Below are 19,701 nucleotides of genomic sequence, written 5' to 3' on the forward strand. Positions count from 1 at the left end.
CCTAGATGAGGTCTCACTAAATGTAAGACAGGAAATAAGAAAGCTTTTCCCAGGGAATTTGAAATTCAACCCTCTGTATCTTGTGAGTGACATGAGGAGAAAGGAAAAGATGTGGTTAGTTCATACATGCTTTTAAAACTCACCTGAAATTTTTTTATTACAAAGTTCCTAACTCACAGGGTGAACATTGCTTAGGACCATTTTAGGGTTTTCAAATACCTTGCAAATCTTAAGTAATGAAAAAAGGCAATTGATGAACTGTCTTTTCATCCCATGTCATAATTGAATCTTAACTAGTCATACAGATCTACCATGCTATTAAGGTTAGGCTTTTCCACAAGATCCATGATGGGTAACTTCCTCACAAGAAATGCACCACAAATAACTTCATAGACTCCAATTTCATAAAGACTGCATTGTCCAAAATGGTCAAAACAAACACCTAGGTACAGTAAAAACCTAGCCTTGATTTCTATTTAAAACCCTTTAATAAAAATGTTATAAATGGAGTAATATGCTCAGAAACACTTGCTGTTAGTGTTAAGTCCTACCACTTTTACAACTTCATGCCTATTACTTAAAAGCCACTCATCACCAAGACATTTGTAGCAACATGGTTGTAAACTTTAGACCTGGGACCATTGCTGTTTAAAACAACTAAGTTTCCTCGATTAGTTCCTTCAGGAAATCAAAATATCTTAAAAATGTCCCCACTTCCCTTACAATGCACATTTCTTCGAGTATCTGCTCTTCGCGGCTCCATGTGAAAAATGGTCTGACAGAGAATTTCCCACCGACACCAGAGAGATTAGCATTGTAAGATGGTTTTCAAACCTGGTCCAGTAGTTGCTAAATTTCACACACATCCGCGGGTCAACCTTGGCTGTTGTAGGTTACATCCTAGTTTCCCCGTCTGCGTCAGTTGTACAGATGTATTTACACAGGTCACATACCATGCATCACTTGCTGAAAAAACAGTCAGCCAAGCTGGCAGCTGAAGCACGGGGAACCATTTTCCTGAAAATCAAGTAATCTCTAAAATCCTACGTCAATACATTGAGGACATTATGTTCCTTTGTAGGTCAGCTCATGCAGTGTGCTTATCAAGCCCTCCAGAGGCATTATAGTCCCATACGATAATCCAATTCCTCCACTTTCTCAGGAAGGCCAGTGTAAACAGAAGAGCCCATGATACACTATACCAAGGTCAGTGAATGCAGGTTGCATTAAAAAGGGGGCAAAATTTACAGTGATCTCTCTCTTTCTCCCCAAAGAATCATAGCATCACAGAATGGTTTGGGTTGGCAGGGACCTTAAAGATCATCTAGTTCCAAGCCCCTGCCATGGGCAGGGACACCTCCTGCCACACCGGGTTGCTCAAAGCTCCATCCAGCCTGGCCTCATCATTCCCAAATGTACAAATATCAATCCTACCCTATTGGACAACATGGACAAATGTATCCCACAGGATTCTCCACAGCAGCTACAACATAAATTAAGAGATCCCATAGTCTATGGCAGAGCAAACTCCATTTGTTAAGTGAAGTACCTGATCTGGTCAAGTCTTAATTAAACATTGATGTCTTTCAGCTTGGGGGAAAAAACCCATGAAGCCTCAAAATTTACACTGACAGATCCTGAGAGAAGCAGGGTGAAAAACTGAAAATAAAGTCACATGTATTTTAGAATAAGCAGATCTGATTAAATCCTGCACGCATAAGCCATGACAGAGTGGGAGGAAGTCTTCCTCCAGCTGTTTTCCCAAGTGTTTCCTTTAAGAGAGGGACCTCAAAGGATTTTGGTGGATGTTCTGAAACAAGTCGCTGACCACGTTTCCTCTCCAGCCAGTGATGTTCACTTTTTATGAATTGTTAACCATTTATAGGGCAATTGTCAAAGGAATGGTTAGTGACTCACTGCAGTCCTACACTAGTTGACTCACTACTGAAAGAGGTTGCAAACCTCAGACAGATCTGAGAAATAAACAACTGAAAGTCTCTTTCCTCCTTGCTCACCTTTACAAGCTGTGGAAGGGCTCTGCGCTTCTCCACAAAAACCTAGGACAGAGCCAACCTCTGCACAGATAGAATGAATGCTGCTCCCTACAGTGCTGGTAAGATCTATGGCAAATTTGCCAGAATAAAATCAGATATACAGAACCTGAGGACTGGTGGGTAAAGGACCTTGTCTTATAATTTCTCTTTCATACAGTGTTACATGTGCTTTGAGTACTCATTTAGATTATTCTACTTCCAGCAATCATTTGCTGCTTTAAGACCACACACATTCATAAAAAAACTCCAGCTACTTTTTAAGAACGAAGCCAAAAGCTTAAAGCAGCATTCTCAGTGACTCCAGAAGTAACAAAATATTACACATTAGAACATAAAGGACATCAGTTCAAATAACGATGATTATGGAAAACAACAGAACTCAGATCTGCTAATGGGAATCACATCTGATGGTTTTGCTTTGCTCATACCTATGAGCAGCTTTACCTCAATGGACTTGGACTTCTCAAGTCCAAGTATTTAGATGGCCAACAGTACATTCAGTGAATCTGCCCAACTGACGCTAGCAGAGAATCTGACCCAGTATCTCGAGGAACTTGGACTAGGTCCACCAGTTCAGCAGCGAACATTTCCATAGGCCCTATGCCATCCACTGCACCGCCCAGCCTTCATATTCTGGATCACTTTGGAGAAGAGCTAATGCCTCTCATTGGTAAGATTAGCTGACGTGAACTGTCACGGCTCCAAAGCGGGAGGCTTGCGCCACGTGCCTCACTCTAACAAAGCAATACAAATGGCACAACGTGGATACCTTGCTTGACAGCTCCTGGGAATTGAAGTTTTCTATTTTGTTTTGCCTTTGCTGATTCATGAGCTCACATGTCCCTCCAGAAAAGGATGAGTAAAAGTCCAGCAAGTAGTGTACTTCAGAGCACTTTCTATGCCTACAGATACATAGAATAAGTTACCAGATGACTTCTAAGAAAGACAAATACCAGGCAACCACATTCACGATGGAATAAATCTCTTTATTTTTATTCTGTGTCTATTTCTGAGCTAGCAGAGTAAGTCTTGCTTGGAATCTGCATTTTAAGCAAAAGTCTACTAACATAACTTTAACTAGACCTCTCAGGATTTTGAGATATATTTATTACAATTTTTAAAAAATATCCTGGTAAGCATTTTGGGACTAACTGGCATACTAAACCTGAGGCAAGCCAGAAATGTTTGAAGCCAGCTAGAAGCCTATCATGATGATAAACAGCTCAGGGTCCAGATGTCCATATATGGCCAGACTTCCTATAAGACTGACAGTACTGTATGTGCATTGCGTATGGTTCTTGGATCAGATTCACATTCCTCGGGTATGTTTCTCTGGGAGCTTTTGATTTCCGCTTTGAGGGCTGGCTCAGACCTCCAATTGCTCTTTTAAAAAAATATCTGTGACTGAAAGTTGAAAATGTGCAAGATTCTTTCTTTAAGTACACAAACACTCCAAGTCTAGCCACTTTCCTGTAGTCTTGCCAGGTTTTCAGTATGTCTGATATCTGATCAAGTGACTTTTTGGGGGGAAGGAGGGAAAAAAGAAAGAAGGAAAAACACAAGAGAGGAATGTAGCATATCCACACCTGTACATTTTACAAGACTTCACCAAAGGAACTACACCAACTGAAGCTGATGTAGACACACACATACCGTATATAGCTGTGTAAACAAGTCTGCAAGGCCGGTGTAGTGAATTCCTAGTTTCAGCAGAAAAAATATACTATCTTAAAAGCATGTGCTGTATAAACACCTGCATGGAAGTCAAAATTAGTGCATTTTAACCATTTTATGCATCAATGCCAAGATGTACTTCTCCGGCCTATGACAAACAGTCATCAGAAAGGATAAGCTGAAGACCAGTTGGACTCTTCACCCCTTTGCATACAATACACATGCACAAACAAGGTACTCGATGAGTCACATCCAACAGCACAGAAACCAAAATGACAAAAAGGCAAATCTGATGGACTCTGATTCTCACTCGCTTTCATGGGCTGGTACGACTTGTAATTCAGTGGGCTAATGCCCGATTCACAGTACTGCGAGACCAGAATTAGTTAAGTCCAAATGCCTATTTAAGTCGTTTTTCTCAGGGCAGCAAGTGGATGGGGCTTGCTGTACTTGGCCCGCAGTGTGAGGGCTTAGAACAGATTTATCCTTTAATTTTGGATTTCCTGGCTTTCTGGTGGTTTGTTACTTTTAAACATACTTTTTCTGTCAGTGAGATTCTTAGGTTTTGTTTAATAAAATTGTTTCTCTGAAAAAACCTCTTACATGGAAAGTTATAAAACATGTCTAGAGACTCTCTCTCTCTGATGTTCTCCTACCATATTTAGGCATTTAAAAAAGGCATTCTGTTTACCTGGTTACATTTGCATTTTGGTATGCATGTCATACATAGTTTGGTACACATTACTTACCCAGCACTGAGGCCATTGGAGTCCTTCAAGTAAATACAGATTTCGGGAGGCCTCATGGGTTTGGGAACATATATTATTTACCATAACTGTTCCTCTGGGATTTTTTTTTTCTTTCAGAGCCAATCCCCTTTCTTTTAATGGAGAATTTCAAGAAGAAATGACATCCAAATGACTTTACCAGCCAAAGTACAGTGCTGGCAGAATATAAATAACAGTTTTACAGTACAGCACATCCTACTGGGGCTTTACATGAAAACGCTTCTTTTTCCCTCAATACAGCATACATATTGCTGGGTGATAGCATGGAGGTATGCCTACATATGGAGGGATGGAAAGAAGAGGGGGGGTATGTCAGTGGGAGAAAGTCTACATGCAAAAGATGGTATCTTTTAAGATATCCATCAGATTTCAGTTAGCCTAGTAAGATGCATTAAGCCGGTCTCTCTCATTAAACACTAACATACTTCTACAGGTCAAAAGCCAAAACACTGGCATTCCTTGCGCTAAAGCAGAGGTCAAACAACATGACATCACTGAATATTCAAATGATACATGGGGAGGTGGGGGAAGAATCATCCTCCTGGTTAAAAAAAAAAAAAAAAGGAAGGAGAACCAAAACAGTTATCTGCAATGATCTAATACAAGCCACAATGCTTAGGTCTTGGGTTCGGTCAAATACAAACCACAACATTTAGATTTCGGCAGAGTGCGGTGGCATGTCGGTCTCTTCTTCTTGTAATCCTGGGGTGGACCATCGGCGAGGCTGGGAGGCAGGGATGTGCGAGGAACATGTTGCTCAGAAATGACAGCTGCACACACAGGCAGTGGGAAAATAATAGCCACTTCTTCCACGCTTCAGACTCTGTCCGCTGTGCCAAATATTTCAGAGTAAATAGGCACTCTCTCTATTCATAGAGAGCATCTATTAGGGAAGGAACACATTACAAATATTCAGTATGATTCAGTGGTACACAGTGTCAATTTATACCCGGTAGCGTAATTAATACCTTTTTTTTTGGTGGTACCGAAGCGCCGGGACCGTTCGCCACCGGGCACCCGGGGCCGCGGGCCCCGCGCCCCCGCCGGTCGCCCCCGGGGAGCTCGGTGGGCTCGGGCCACCCCCGAACCCCGCCGCCTCCCGTCCCCTCCGCCGGCGGGAGGGGGTCGGGGCGAACCGAGGACGGGACATCACGGATTCCCCCGGCCGCCCCTGGCAACGGCCCCGCCGCCCCCTCCCTCGCCCCGTCCCGCCGCCCGCCTCGACATAACGCGCTGCCGGGGAAGCGGGGGGACACACACACACACGCGGACACGGCCGAGAGCCGCTGGCAGCGGCGGTGACTCACATTCAAAAAACATCGGGATGAAAAATAAAAAGACCTGAAGGAAAGGGGCGGGGGGGGGGATGTTGCGGGGGGGGGGTGCTGCAGACGGAGGAATGCTGGAGTCAGGGGTCAGGGCCGCTCCGGGGCGGCGGCGGCGGCGCGGGGCGGGGCGGGCGGCGCGGCGCGGCGCGCAGGAATGCGCGGAATGTCGCTGTTTGTCCGCGGCCCCATTCAGCCCATTGGCGCGGCCGCCCCGCCGCCGCCTTATAAAGGGGCGGCCGGCCCGGAGCTCGGCAGTCGCACAGCCACTCTCCCGCCGGAGTCGGAAGGAGCAGAGCTGAGGAGAGGAGAGCAGAGCAGAGCAGACACCCGCCCGCCCGCCCAGCGCCCACCGCGACAGGCCCGTCCCCGCAGCGCCGCTGAGGAGAAATCGCCCGGCGGGAAACTCTCCTCCTTACCTCAGCTCACCTCGCCTTAGCTCGCCGCCCCTCTGCCGGGCAGCCCGACGCCGCGCCGCCCACAAGCCGACGACAGCAGCGGGATGGCCCCCGTCAGCTTCGCCGTAGCCCTTCTCCTCGCCCTCCTGAGCTCGGTAAGTGCCGCCGCCCGCCTCGCCGCCACCGCTGCCCCCGGCCGGCGCGGTCCCGGCGGCGGCCCTGACGCTCTCTCCGTTTCTCTCTCTCTTCCTCCCTCTCTCTCTCTCCCCTCCGCCGCCGCTCGCAGGAGGCGCAGGGCCAGGAGTGCAGCGGGCAGTGCCAGTGCGGAGCGGGGCCCGGCCCCACCTGCCCCGCCGGCGTCTCCCTGGTGCTCGACGGCTGCGGCTGCTGCCGCGTCTGCGCCAAGCAGCTGGGCGAGCTCTGCACCGAGCGCGACCCCTGCGACCATCACAAGGGCCTCTTCTGCGACTTCGGCTCCCCCGCCAACCGCAGGATCGGCGTCTGCACCGGTGAGTGGGCTGCCGCCAGCCTCGGGGCGGGGGGACGGTGGGGGGACAAGGGACGGGGTCCTGGCCGGGATGGGGAAGGGGGAAGCCGGGGCTGCGTCCGGGTCCCGCTGCGCCTCCCGCCTCACCCTCCGCCTCCTGCCCCCTCGCAGCTCGGGACGGCGCCCCGTGTGTCTTCGGCGGCATGGTGTACCGGAGCGGCGAGTCCTTCCAGAGCAGCTGCAAGTACCAGTGCACCTGCCTGGACGGGGCGGTGGGCTGCGTGCCCCTCTGCAGCATGGACGTCCGCCTGCCCAGCCCCGACTGCCCCTACCCGCGCCGGGTGAAGCTGCCCGGAAAGTGCTGCGAGGAGTGGGTCTGTGACGAGGCCAAAGAGCAGACCGCCGTGGGACCTGCTCTCGCTGGTGAGTGGGGTCTCACCGCGGGTGGCAGTCGCTCCTGCATGGAGGTTGAAGGCAGTGGGATGGGTTGATGCAGGGCACCCCGGCAGTTGGAGCGCAGCAGTTAGTGGGGTCACCCCACAGATGTGTGTGGCTGCCTGAATTTCTAAGGAAAGGGAAGAGAGCCTCTAGCAGGGCGCGAGAGCAGGCAGTGGTCTCATCCTGGTTATCTGTCCCTTGCAGCTTATAGACTGGAAGATACGTACGGTCCAGACCCAACAATGATGCGTGCCAACTGCCTGGTGCAGACCACCGAATGGAGTGCGTGCTCCAAGACTTGTGGCATGGGCATCTCGACCAGGGTCACCAATGACAATGCCTTCTGCAGACTGGAGAAACAGAGTAGACTGTGCATGGTCAGACCTTGCGAAGCAGACCTGGAGGAGAACATCAAGGTAAATAGTCTCATCTTTATGTGTGATCTGTTAGGATGCTTCCATCCACTAGCAAAAACCGTCTTATCAAAAAATGTGCAGTTCTGACAGGCAGTTAGTTTCAAATGGGTTACCTTCAAATTTCAGTTTTGCCCCAGTGGTGAATAGTTTACAATTAAATGCTCTTAATTTTCTGTCATGCTGCATTATGGCACTATGTAAGACACTCTTGGTTAATGAAAATATAATAACGATTAGCCTGTCTGCTTACCCTTAGCTTGCAAGCTTCGTGCTATGTGAAAGCCTACCTTCTAAACATGTTCTGTTCGCTTATATCCTAACAGAAAGGCAAAAAGTGCATTCGCACCCCCAAAATCTCCAAGCCCATCAAGTTTGAACTGTCTGGCTGCACCAGCGTGAAGACCTACAGAGCTAAGTTCTGTGGTGTCTGCACTGACGGGCGCTGCTGCACACCCCACAGAACAGCCACCCTCCCCGTGGAGTTCAAGTGCCCTGATGGGGAGATCATGAAAAGGAAAATGATGTTCATCAAGACCTGCGCGTGCCACTACAACTGCCCTGGAGACAATGACATCTTTGAGTCTCTGTACTACAGAAAGATGTATGGAGACATGGCATAAAAGCCAGAAGGAGACGCTAACTAGATTCTCAACTTGAACTGATTTGCATCTCATTTTGTAAACATGATTCAATAGCACAAGGTATTTAAATCAGTTTTTTTTTAATTTCAACAAACTGCTCCATGTGACTTAAGACAATTTTTCTACTGACCCCAAGTGGTGGTTTGAAGAAGAAGGTAAAACGGACAGTGGGACCACAGCAAGACACAGCTTCAGAACATGGTGTTCATGAGGTGGTGTGAAGGGGTTAAGGGAAATAGGCAGCAAAAGCAGATTCAAGCAAATGTTCCCTTAACGTGGTACAGCGTGCTTCGTCTAGGAGTGCAATTGTGAAGGAGACCGTTAGCGTGTTTGCTGGCGCTGGTTTAGTGACAGCAACAGCTGGAATGCAAAGCCTCGCCCAGCAAAGCGCTAAGTAGAAGGTGTTCTGTTAGTCAGGACGGTAATGTTTCAGCTCTGACACTCTGATTCATATGGCTTGGTCAACAAGAATCAGAATCATGTCTATTAGACTGGACAGCTTGTGGCAGTTAATTTACCTGTAACAAGCTACTTTTTATTAATATTGTAAATACTGTGTGTATATATATTTGTACAGTTATCTAAATTAATTTAAAGTTTTGTGCCTTTTGTTTAATGCTTTGAAATTTCAATGATAGCCTTCTGTTTTGGAACAAGATAGGTAGGATTTAAAGCTTGTCTGACAATGCATTCAAAGCATGAAATAGATGCTCCAGTGGAAATTGTTCAGATAGGGCCAAATGGTGAGTTGAGATCAAGATGAAGAGTATTAGAGATAAGGTGCCTGTATCTTTACAAAGCAGTCATCTGGCAAAGTATATTTACTTCCACTTTATTGGACAAGTGGCTTTAAGAAAAATGGCTCTTCTGTAGACCATTAGTGTTTCCACTCGACCATTTGTTTCTTTCTTTGACTATGGCTCTTTTTGGACAGTTTATTTGTTGAGAAGTGTGACCAAAAGTTACATGTTTGCACCTTTTTAGTTGAAAATAAAGTATTTATATTTTTTATATAAATGGCTTGGTATTTCATTTACCTTTAGTTTTCACTTTATATATTCCTAAAAGGGCTTGTCTTTGTACTACGTGAGAATTGAGTAATGCGTGATGGGTTTTTTTGTCCAGAAGCATGTACACTCATGAATAAGCTAATGATTTATGGTTACTTATTCTGTTACTAGGGAACCAACAATGGTTTGTTAACGCTTGAGAATTTAGACTGGAAGGCAGGGCCAGGCTTGCTTTGCCAAGCCTGGTATTGCATTAGAAAGTGCAGCAGGTTCCTCATGCATCATATATGGTGACTTTAAAATGAGCCAGCTGGTCACCATAGTATTCAACTCCTGCTATAATACTCCACGCAACATACTTTAATTTCATGGAAATGTTCCACTGGTTAAAAATTCTTTTCAGCTAAGGCAAGGAAAAAGGTTTTTAAAGTACCTACATTAAGGTGGTTCCTGACTCTTAAGAGTCAAATCCAGAAGCCTAAAAGGTAGTAAAATTCTTGGTGAAGAGCTAATGAATTATATCATAAAAATCACAGAATAATACAGGTTGGAAGGGGCCTCTTAAGATCTTCATGCAGAGTAGGGCTAACTTCGATGTGTTTTTACTTGAATTAAGACCTTAGTATGGCATGGTAGACAGAGCACTGAACTCGGATGGCAAATACCTGGGTTATCTTCCTAGTTGATGGGGGGGTGGCAAATCAATTTATGTGACAGTTGTGTCGGTGAAGTGTCCGTTGTTTCAAACTCTTGCAGACCTGGAGATGAGAAGCGTTGTAAGGGCTACGCATTTTGATAGTGGTCCAAATGTTCTTCTCAGATAAGCAAAAAACCAGTATAAGGACAGTTGTAAGTTACTTCCCTCATCCCCCTACAGCTAAAAGGAAAGCTTCAGTCCTGTGCTAGGTCCTACGTTAATAACAGATTTTTTTTTTTGTCCCTTTATTAAGATGAGGGGATTCTCTGAATTTAAAATTAACCTTTGCACTAGAAGCATTAGTTCTTGTTTTCAGAAAAAACACATACTCTCCAACAAGAATCCTTTTCAGGCGAACAAGTTCAATCTGGAATTTCCTGGTGGTGAAAGAGTGTTAGCTTACAAAAATGTCCATCCTTCCTGAGCACCTTCCAATCCCAGTGATTTCAGCTAGCATTAGCAGCAAATCAGTGTAACACCAGCTTTGACTAATGATGGCCAACAGAGCCCCAAACTAATGGGAAGTCAACGGGAGTCTTGCCAGTGGCCTCACCAGGCTTTGCACAAGGCCATAGAAGCATTTCCCCTTCCTCTAAAAAATACGAGGAATTCTCCTGGCATGAGGAAGTGGCTTTTTGTGTCCCATATGAAATAGTTTTGGGTAGCCTCTGGCTCTTACACTCCCTGACAGTCTCCAGCATTTTTTCTCTATTTTTTTTCTTTTTTTTTCAGGTTATGAATATGATGCAGCCGTTCAGTTCACCCTGGAAACACTTCAAACGCTCATACAACCACAAGGCCTGGTTGTCCGACTGCTGCTGTGGCTCCACCCCCAAATAACAAGAGAACTGTCATTTGTAGTTCCAGCAAGGACAGGACATACGTGGACTTCATTCATAGATATCACTATAGAAGCTCTTGGGATCAGAAGAAAGCAGCACAATATACCCAGCAGGTTGGGATTAGCGCCCTTAAGAGATGGGGTGTTTATGATGCTGCTCAAGCCCGTTCATTAACAACCCTGCCCTGCCTTCTTTTACAAATTGATATCAGATGTTATAATTAATGGCCATTCCTTATAATATTGACCTCGTGAGCCTCATGAATGGTTCATGAGAGTCACTCAGGTTCTGGTCCCAGTCCTCTGCGGTGTGGGCTGTATCTCAGACCCCTGAGCTGCACAGCGCCGCGGCCACCCCCCAGCACCCTCCACCAGCTGTGCCTGGAACAGGAGGCTGCAGCCAGGGCTGCAGAGAGCGGCAGCAGGGCTCTAGTTTAGGAAGGGCCACCTGTAATTAGACACCCACAAAGGGGCTCCCCCAAAACAGCTCAGGACCCCGACACATCCTCTGCCTGGTAATGCAATGATGCAGCTGCTTTGCCCGCCGCGTGACAAATCGTCACACTGCTTTCAGGCCAGGAGAAAAGGATGGCAGAGGTCTTCTCTCAGAATATTTGGATTGCGGTTTGCTGTTGCCACTGCAAATTAAAATAAGGAAGTACGCCGCATGTGCAAGGCTATTTAGCAAGTTGTTGCTCTCCCCTGAGCATATCAAGGATCATAAACCTCAGCTATCGCTGCATTATAATGATTTGCATTCCTTTTTTTTCCAGGAACACATGTAGCCTTCTGACAGAATCATGCATTTTACACCATTTCGCAAGTGTTAGACCTCTGAAGGTAAAGAAATTGAAATACTTTGTTGCAAGGTCTCCTAGAGGTGCAGGTAGATGTCATACTGTTTGTAAGCAGTCATTTCAAAGGTATCCTGGGCAAAAGGAGCCCTTGTGTGGAATTTGTGGCATCTTAAATGGTGGTTAAAATGTGGAACCTTTCAACCGCAAAGATATTTTCTGATTTCATTGTTTGGGCTGAAGATGCATAGATGCAAGAGGAAAAACTTGAGTTCAAAAGTCCAAAGTCACTTACATGAGAGAAAACATTGGATCACTTTCTTTCCAAAACACCTTGTTTTGGAAGTTTGCTTTTGGATGTTTGCATCCTCAGAAAATTCTATCATCGTGCAGGTTTTCTACCGCACTTTTAAAATATTTTATTCACATATGAAAGTATATTCATTCAAATTACTAGCTCCTTAAAATGGATCACCAGCAATACTAATAATACAGTTGGGAAGGGACCACTGTAAAGCCAATACTTATTTAATAAATGATACTCGATTAATCATTAAACAGGCATTCAAGGTGGCTGAAGACCAGAGTACCAAATAATTTGTGAAATAACTGTAAGCCATCATATTTCAGATTTTTGTACCGTAACACTTTTGTACGGATTTGCAGCTTAGCTTTCTAACACAATACAGATGTGAACAACAGACACGATTATAGCCCTTTCATATGAAATAAGCTCTACTCTCCAGATGGAAATTTGTCAGATTCCTCAGAGCTAAGAAACATCCAAAAGACACTAGTTAAGAAACTCTTCAAGAATGAGCCACTTTTAATGATCCGTAACCACACAGGAACAAATAAGTCTTTGAACAGTATCCAGTTGTTTGTCTCACAAAGACGGGGACTCAGCTGAGAAAACTGACTTTTGGACACCACTAGAAATAGCATGCTCTAACTAGATCATTTGTATTTTTTTGCATGTAGCATAGCTTTTTCAGACATCACACTTGAAGAAAGCACTTGTACCATTACACTGAAAAGAACATTAAGTGTAAGAAGGAACAGTAATATTCTTACCTAAACATATAATAATTCAACCATTCTGACTTCGCATCCTACCACCAAAAACCTAAGTTCTTTAAAAACAGTGCTTAAATGTGGCTTTAACTGATGTTATACTATGCCTACATATGGAAGTAGTTAGCGAGGAGAAGTTGGGATGAAATACCAGTGTAAGGCTTTGCCCAAAACCCAAGAAGAATCCGAGAGAGGAAGTAGCTCAGTTAACTTATTTTTCCTCTCATTTTCCACTTTTTTTCCTCCCTGCAGTTCCTTTGATTCATGCCCATAAATGGACATACCAAAAGCCACCACATTCTCACAGTGTTTTTCAGCCTGCCTGGAACCAGGAAATACCAAGAATTTCTTCAAGGAACCTGTTCCCAAACTGTACTAAAGCCTTCAACGCGTTTAGCGTTTGAACAGAGTTTAGAAGCATGACTAAGGTCCCACCTCCACTGCACGACCCGGCGCTGCTCCTGCGTCGGAGGACAACTGCTCGCAGTCATTGCTGCTAGCCCTGGCCTTTTCGGCTGCGCCGCGGTCCGAGCCCACACCCGCAGAGCAGCGAATATGGGACGATTCTGAAAAGTCCCCCCCAGAAACCTCCCAACTGCGTATTGTGGCAGCATTCCTCAGCTCCTGCCTGGTATTGGGGCGGTGCCAAATGCAGGAGTATTTACGTTTACTTAATGGTAAGTAAATCCAACCCTAATAGTAGTATAACAGTGTTTATGCTGTGAGGAACAAAGCATTTTACAGCTTCACGAGCAGGACCAAAAGGTTGCCAACGCGGTACTGCAGTGTAAACACAATCCAGCGGTGCCTCCATTCATTACTCAGCCCCATTAATTGGGCCACTGAAAGAAATGCACAATCCAAAGAAATGTTTGTTGTTTTAAATTAGTCCTATTAAAAGCAGGTATTTAACAGCTTTCAGCAGCTATGAAATATGTTTTCCTGCTCCTGAGCTAAATGCTAAGAACCAGCTTTTCAGCCGGTTTTCAGGACTTAGGTCAGCCTGGCTAATTGATGTAGTGGCAGTCACATGGGTTTAGACCACCTGCAGCCCCAAGTCCTCAGGCTGGACGAAGTTTGAGGAACTGCATGGGGCTGTCTGCCTGGGGGGGCTCCCAAGAGGGCACAGGCTGGCTCCTGTGGCATTTGCCTGGCAATAAGCACTCACAGGAGAAAGTATTGCACAAGAAAGTATTCTGTAAACAGCTAAAACCACCTACTAGGGCAGTGATAAGCCAGAGTACGTGGTAAATGAATGTGATGGACAAGGACTCAAAACAGATCTGAAATACTATTCAAGCTTTAGAAATGTAACGTATAGGAAGGTAATAGATCTAACCTTTATACACTGTGATACAGTATGGTGTTAATTATGCTTTCTTAATGACATATTTCTTAAATCATGCAATGAAAAAAAAAGGTCTTTATTCTTAACTAAAGAAGACATTTGATGTCTTCTGATGAGAAATCACCTTTATCACGGACTTTGAGATTTAGCACACCACCATGCTCTGAAGGAGCTTACTTTGCCCTAACTCTCAGGCTTTGGCTACACCATATGCACAGAGCCATTCGCTGGTCCAAGAACAAGTACGGGCCCAGCTGATGTCTGCAACGGTGCTTTGCTATCACACAGCTGCAACCCCAGGTGGAGACAGTAGGAGAGGATGGGTAAAACAAGAGAAAACAGACCAGATGAACACATAACCATCCCTCTGGGGTTCAGCTTCACAGCCAACAAGAGCAAGACAGAAAGACAGCACTATGCAAAATTTGTACCTTCTTATCTGTCAATCAAGAGCAAGAGAGAAATGCATATTTGATGAAAAGCATGAGAATAGCTGTGACCCACTACATGCTGTAAAGCCAGAGAGTAAAAGAATGGGTTGTGCTGAGAAAATGAAGGCGGTCAGCTCATCTTATCTTGGGAGCTGCCAGCTCTCAATGGGTTTTCCCATCAGCAGCGTAGTTGTAGTTACCCATCTAAGGGAATCTGTTCAACTGAGGTTTTTCTTCTGCGTGTGACTCCACAGATTTTTATAAAATGGCATAGGAATGAAATGTTTCTTTCCTTAGAGTGATCCTTCCAGCCACAGCTCCATAGCAAATATGTAGCCACTTTGGAAAACACTACATAGACATACTACAGAACAGGCCCCAGTGATCCTGAATGGATCCCAGCATTGCAAATGGCAAGGAGAAGCCACCTGGGATCAGCATTGTAAGGAAAGGCAACATTTGGCTTTCCTTGCTGTGTTATAGGCTCAGCATTGCCGCTCGTCCTTATGTTCCATAATAAACAGCACTGTAGAAGGGCCATTTTATTTTACAGTTATTTGAGTAGATACCAAACAAAATGCTACTGGAGGAGAATTGTCAATGTTACCCACCTTTTTCACTTAACAGCCAGAGTACCTGACTCTTAGAGCTAGTCAACGTGGGATACATCTAGCACAAGGGTGTCCTGTGAAGTCTAACCATCCACACGCATGCACACACATCCCCATTGTAGCTTTCTGTGTCATGTGGTTATCCTCAGGAGGATGCAGTTATAATATAAAAGTGTTGTCTTATACAGTATCAGCCTGGAGAAGAGAAGGCTCCGAGGAGACCTTATAGCGGCCTTCCAGTGCCTAGAGGGGGCCTACAGGAAAGATGGGGAGGGACTCTTCATCAGGGAGTGTAATGATAGGACACAGCATAACGGCCTCAAACTGAAAGAGGGGAGATTTAGATTGGATATCAGGAGGAAATTCTTTACTGTGAGGGTGGTGAGGCACTGGAACAGGTTGTCCAGGGAGGCTGTGGATGCCCCATCCCTGGAAGTGTTCAAGGCCAGGCTGGATGGGGCTTTGAGCAACCTGGTCTAGTGGGAGGTGTCCCTGCCCATGGCAGGGGGGTTGGAACTGGATGATCTTTAAGGTCCCTTCCAACCTGAACCATTCTGTGATTCTGTAATATTCCACTCTACAAATGTGAGTATGCTCATCTTACCCTTTGGAAAACTGTGTACAACTGGGCTTTTTAGTTCTGGCTTTTCTGACTTCTGCAAGTATATAATGATCATGGCAAAGCTTGCAAGTTCGGCCAGCCTTTAGTGTGCAAGGACTCTCTGGGTAAAAGCTTTGTTTCTGTATGAAGAATTAACAGATTTTCTACACGCAGAAATCAAGCAAGACTCTTCTATCCTTAAGAGTGCTTTAATTTCATACAGTTGAAAAGCAAATTAGAGACTATTTATGTAATGTTTTCTTTGGCTCCTGCATGGCATTCTCCGCAGACCTTATCACAAAATAATTTAGAAACAATACGTGCACTTGCTAGCAACCACACACAGACATATATGATGGCCCCCTCAACAAAAATCAGAGCCAAATAAGCAACTGTAATGCTGGCTGATAAAATCTTCTTGTGCTGTGTGGTGAGTGCTGATTGTGAGAGGCAACAGGTTCTTGTTCCAAATAGTTGACAGTTTTGCCTAAGATCTCTCTAAGATTATTTATTAGACTTCATTAAACCAGTCTTTGATTATTTTTTTTTTTTGGTCTGTATATTCACACCAGAACAACTTGTGGGCTGGTAGGGTTGCTCAGAAACTGCCTGTCCTTTAGTCAGAAAATAAAAAAATTGTGCACTGGCACCTGTATTTTGTCTGACTGCTTCTCCAAAGCAAGGATGAGGAAAAAGTTGGCCTGACGTTTTATTTCAGGAGTACATTTCGATAAAAATTGCTTTCTTAATGAGCCAAATTTGGAGCATATAATTTGTTAGATGATGCTGCTAAGAGGTGGTGTAGAAGTACAGCAATATATTCTAATATTTATCTTAGCTAGCACTTAACACACCACCTCAACCAGTACCAGATTAACAGCTCCTGAAGCAGCAAGAACCCCCCGTGCTGGGTACTACATAGCCCCCCCGGGGTCCTAGCTGGCCCAGGGCTCTGCTGCCGGGGGCTACCGGGCTTGGAGCCGGGTCCCCGGGATGGGACCGGTCTCTTTCTCTGCATCACACTGACACCGTGTGGCTGCGCTGCGGCAGCAGCAGTAGCCTTGTGCTTCAGGTACACACTTTACCTCTTTATAAATGAAGGTGAAGAAGTTCATGATGCTCTTTTCGGTGGTAGGCATTTCATTACTCACTCGAAACAGCTCTTGCTATTTTGTTAAGAAGGACGGTGTGAGCTAAGCATAGGCTAGTTTGAAATGTAGGGAGTCTTATTTTCTCATGAAGTATTAAAGTAATAGCTACGGAGGACTGTCTGAGCACCATGCGTTACTCAGACACGCATTTATACACTCTGCAAATCATTGTGACCTATACTAAAGATGCAGAAAATAAAAAATCCAAGCGTGCAGTTGTGAGTCCTCTGGAACCAGCTGTAGGGTGAGGTCTCACTGATCCCCTTTCTCTCGTGCTTTTGGCTGTTGACATGTTTTGAACTGGCGACAAGCAGCAGAACAGACCTTGCAGACCTTCCATGGGCATCCTCCGACTTCCCGATGGCACCCATGCTGGAGGAACGGGTCACAATAATTGTCACCGTCAGGTACCTGGAAAAATCATCCAAAAGAGAGGTTTATTTATTAAAGGCAACAATAAAGAAGAGTATATTTTAAATGTCTCGCTTTTTATCTTGCATGCTGCTTAAAAACTACCCAGCCCTCCAAGGTCCAAGTTTTCGGATAAGAAGAGCTTACTTCTCCTCCTTAGACATGTACAGATTCACACGTAGGCATCGGGGTTCTGTCAGAAATCCATGAAATTAAGATATGTGATTGATTGCACCTCTTTTTCCAGTTGACTAATTATGTTACAATAAGCCTTTAAGTTAAATTGTTGAAAGGGAAACTCATTTCCCTCCTTACTTCTTCAACATGCACAGACAATGAGTCGTGTCCGTTTTGTGTAGGTTTGGTCGGATGAATAGGACTTGGAGTCTGATGCTCTGGGTCCAACTCAAAACAACTGTAAAAAACCTGTGCGCCAGCTCCTTACTTGAGACCCATTTCTGTGAAATGGGTTTGGACCTACAGATGGGCAAGAGGGCCACTGTGCCTTCACCTCTGGACCTGCTGCGCCTTCACCTCTGGACCTGCTGCAGCTGCCCTCCCAACCAGAGTGCAGAGCAGAGTCTGGTACACAGACACCCACATTACTTAGACTCAAAAAAGTAGTAAGACATGCTGGGTGTTTGTTATGTGCATATAATTCCTTCATAAATAAACACTTATGAAGATTTTCTACAACTTGTTTGAATGACACCTTTATTCAGTATTAGCGGTGATGCGCTGGCCGTTCTTAGTCACTCAGAACCGGAGATTTGCTTTCATTACTTAGCTCCTTAGCAGTGCTGTGCACTTCATCTTCTGCATGAGCAGGCAAAGGGGCTTCTTAGAGATACATTTCCTCAACATCATCTTTCCCAGGTGAACAACTTTTAACAAGGGGTCTTCACAGAACTTCAGACCTTTGCCACCGACTTCTTAACTAACCTGGCTGTAAATGCTCAGCAAGCCTCAGACCAGGCGCAGGGCCCGGGGGCCTTAAGATATCAGTACCACTGGGTCAGGCAAGGGGCAGAAAGAACTCTTCACTCTCCCAGTGCCAACCTCCTTCTTGGAAAGGCTTGTAGACATCCCAGCTTTGTGCTTACTATCAGCCTGGTCCTAACTGACCAAATTCTTCAGCTTCTGAATCTCCCCCAAGAGTTATGTCCCCTAGCTACCTATGCACAAGTAACGCTCTCAAGTTGCTGGCTTGAGAATCCAGGTTAGGCAAACACCTCCTTACATAGTTTGCTTTACACAGAAATCCCTCTACGCCCTTGTTTTCACGTTAAAGGTGGTGGCTCAGCCAAGCAGGTCTAAGAACATATTCAGGTTAATTCCGCTGCTGGGCAGTATATTGCCCTAATAAGTATTTTCTGTTGTGATTCAGCCTTAACACTGCTGTTCCGGCTGTTTTCAGGAGGGCTTTGAAATTCTTATCATCCACACACTCCAACAAAACCATCACCTATATCAAGTGCCATCTCTTATACCACCAAAATCTATGTGTCTGAGAAAACCATCTTCCAAAGAGAGGGCTAAAATCAATGTATGTTCTGTTTTTAAAGATGGGGCTTTAGGAAGGTGTTTGCTATCTACCAAGTCCCCAGAATTTATCTTCTTATTACTAGTGGAAAATATTTCCTTTTTACATATTTATCCAAGTCTTTTGGGCCAAAACAGCTTTCTGGTTAATTGTTTTTTCTCTTTTTTAAGAAGTCATGTGATATTTTTCTCAACTAATAGATCCATTCCCTCCAATTCCCAAAGCACTGCCCCTCTTTTGATGCCCTTTCAGTAATGGAACAGTTGCAGCCTTCCTGAAATATCTAGAGCCCCGTGATTTTTGTGGACTCTGATATTAATCTTCACATGACATTTTCTCGTAGGTAGGACTTTTTCTTGTAATACTTTTGATTCACCATCATGCCTTTGATGCCAAAAAATGTCCATCTTTCATAAGCTTTTTTTTGGCATGGATGACGTTTCGGCAAAATTGCCATTGCGAAGGATTCATTCTAGATGTTGCAGGAATCTCCACGCTTTCTGTATTCAAGGGGCTACGTGTCAAGAACGTTGAACACAACTTCCATCAGGTACTGAATCTGAATGGTTGTCACCTACTCTTTTTGCAGAGCTGCAGCTACCTAGGCCCTCAGATGACAAAGCTATGGAGTCTGCAAGTCGTTTTAGCAGACCCTCCTGATAAGGACTTGGATCGAGCTGGTGGGTATGGCTAACAATTGGTGCCTTCCTCCTGAAGGTGTTTTCTGATCTTCCTGAGTTTGTGTGCTTTGCCCTTTATACATACTGAGAAGTGTCCAGTAAAGCTAAAACTCTTCTCCGTGTGAACAGCATATTAGTCCCAGTCCGGTCCTCTGGATCCTGAGGTCTGCAGCTAGATTTGTTGACTTAATCAAAATACATTCTTTACCACTCAATCCGTTAGCTAACTTTCCTCCGAAGTCATCTGGCTTCATTGTCATAACACCACCCCATGTCTCCTGTTTGAAT

The 19,701-nt window shown here is 45.1% G+C and overlaps 1 protein-coding gene across 1 annotated transcript; it reads left to right on the forward strand.

The window, feature by feature from the left end:
- The first annotated feature begins 6,071 nt into the window (after positions 1–6,071).
- CCN2 (cellular communication network factor 2) lies at positions 6,072–9,238 on the forward strand. The gene is made up of 5 exons (XM_054197140.1): positions 6,072–6,394; positions 6,526–6,748; positions 6,898–7,149; positions 7,369–7,580; positions 7,904–9,238. Exons 1-5 carry the CDS (start codon positions 6,344–6,346, stop codon positions 8,198–8,200), a joined length of 1,035 nt encoding a protein of 344 aa, XP_054053115.1. The 5' UTR covers positions 6,072–6,343; the 3' UTR covers positions 8,201–9,238.
- Positions 9,239–19,701: the final 10,463 nt, after the last annotated feature.

This window comes from Rissa tridactyla, chromosome 3, assembly GCF_028500815.1.
Source record: "Rissa tridactyla isolate bRisTri1 chromosome 3, bRisTri1.patW.cur.20221130, whole genome shotgun sequence".
Lineage (NCBI taxonomy): Eukaryota > Metazoa > Chordata > Aves > Charadriiformes > Laridae > Rissa > Rissa tridactyla.

What these genes read in the sequence shown, in the direction of transcription:
- CCN2 (XM_054197140.1), top strand. Translation starts at nt 6,344, where the DNA reads ATGGCCCCCGTCAGCTTCGCCGTAGCCCTTCTCCTCGCCCTCCTGAGC. An exon ending in CGTGGGACCTGCTCTCGCTG is followed by an intron (nt 7,150 to 7,368) that starts GTGAGTGGGGTC and finishes TGTCCCTTGCAG; the next exon opens with CTTATAGACTGGAAGATACG. An exon ending in ACCTGGAGGAGAACATCAAG is followed by an intron (nt 7,581 to 7,903) that starts GTAAATAGTCTC and finishes ATATCCTAACAG; the next exon opens with AAAGGCAAAAAGTGCATTCG.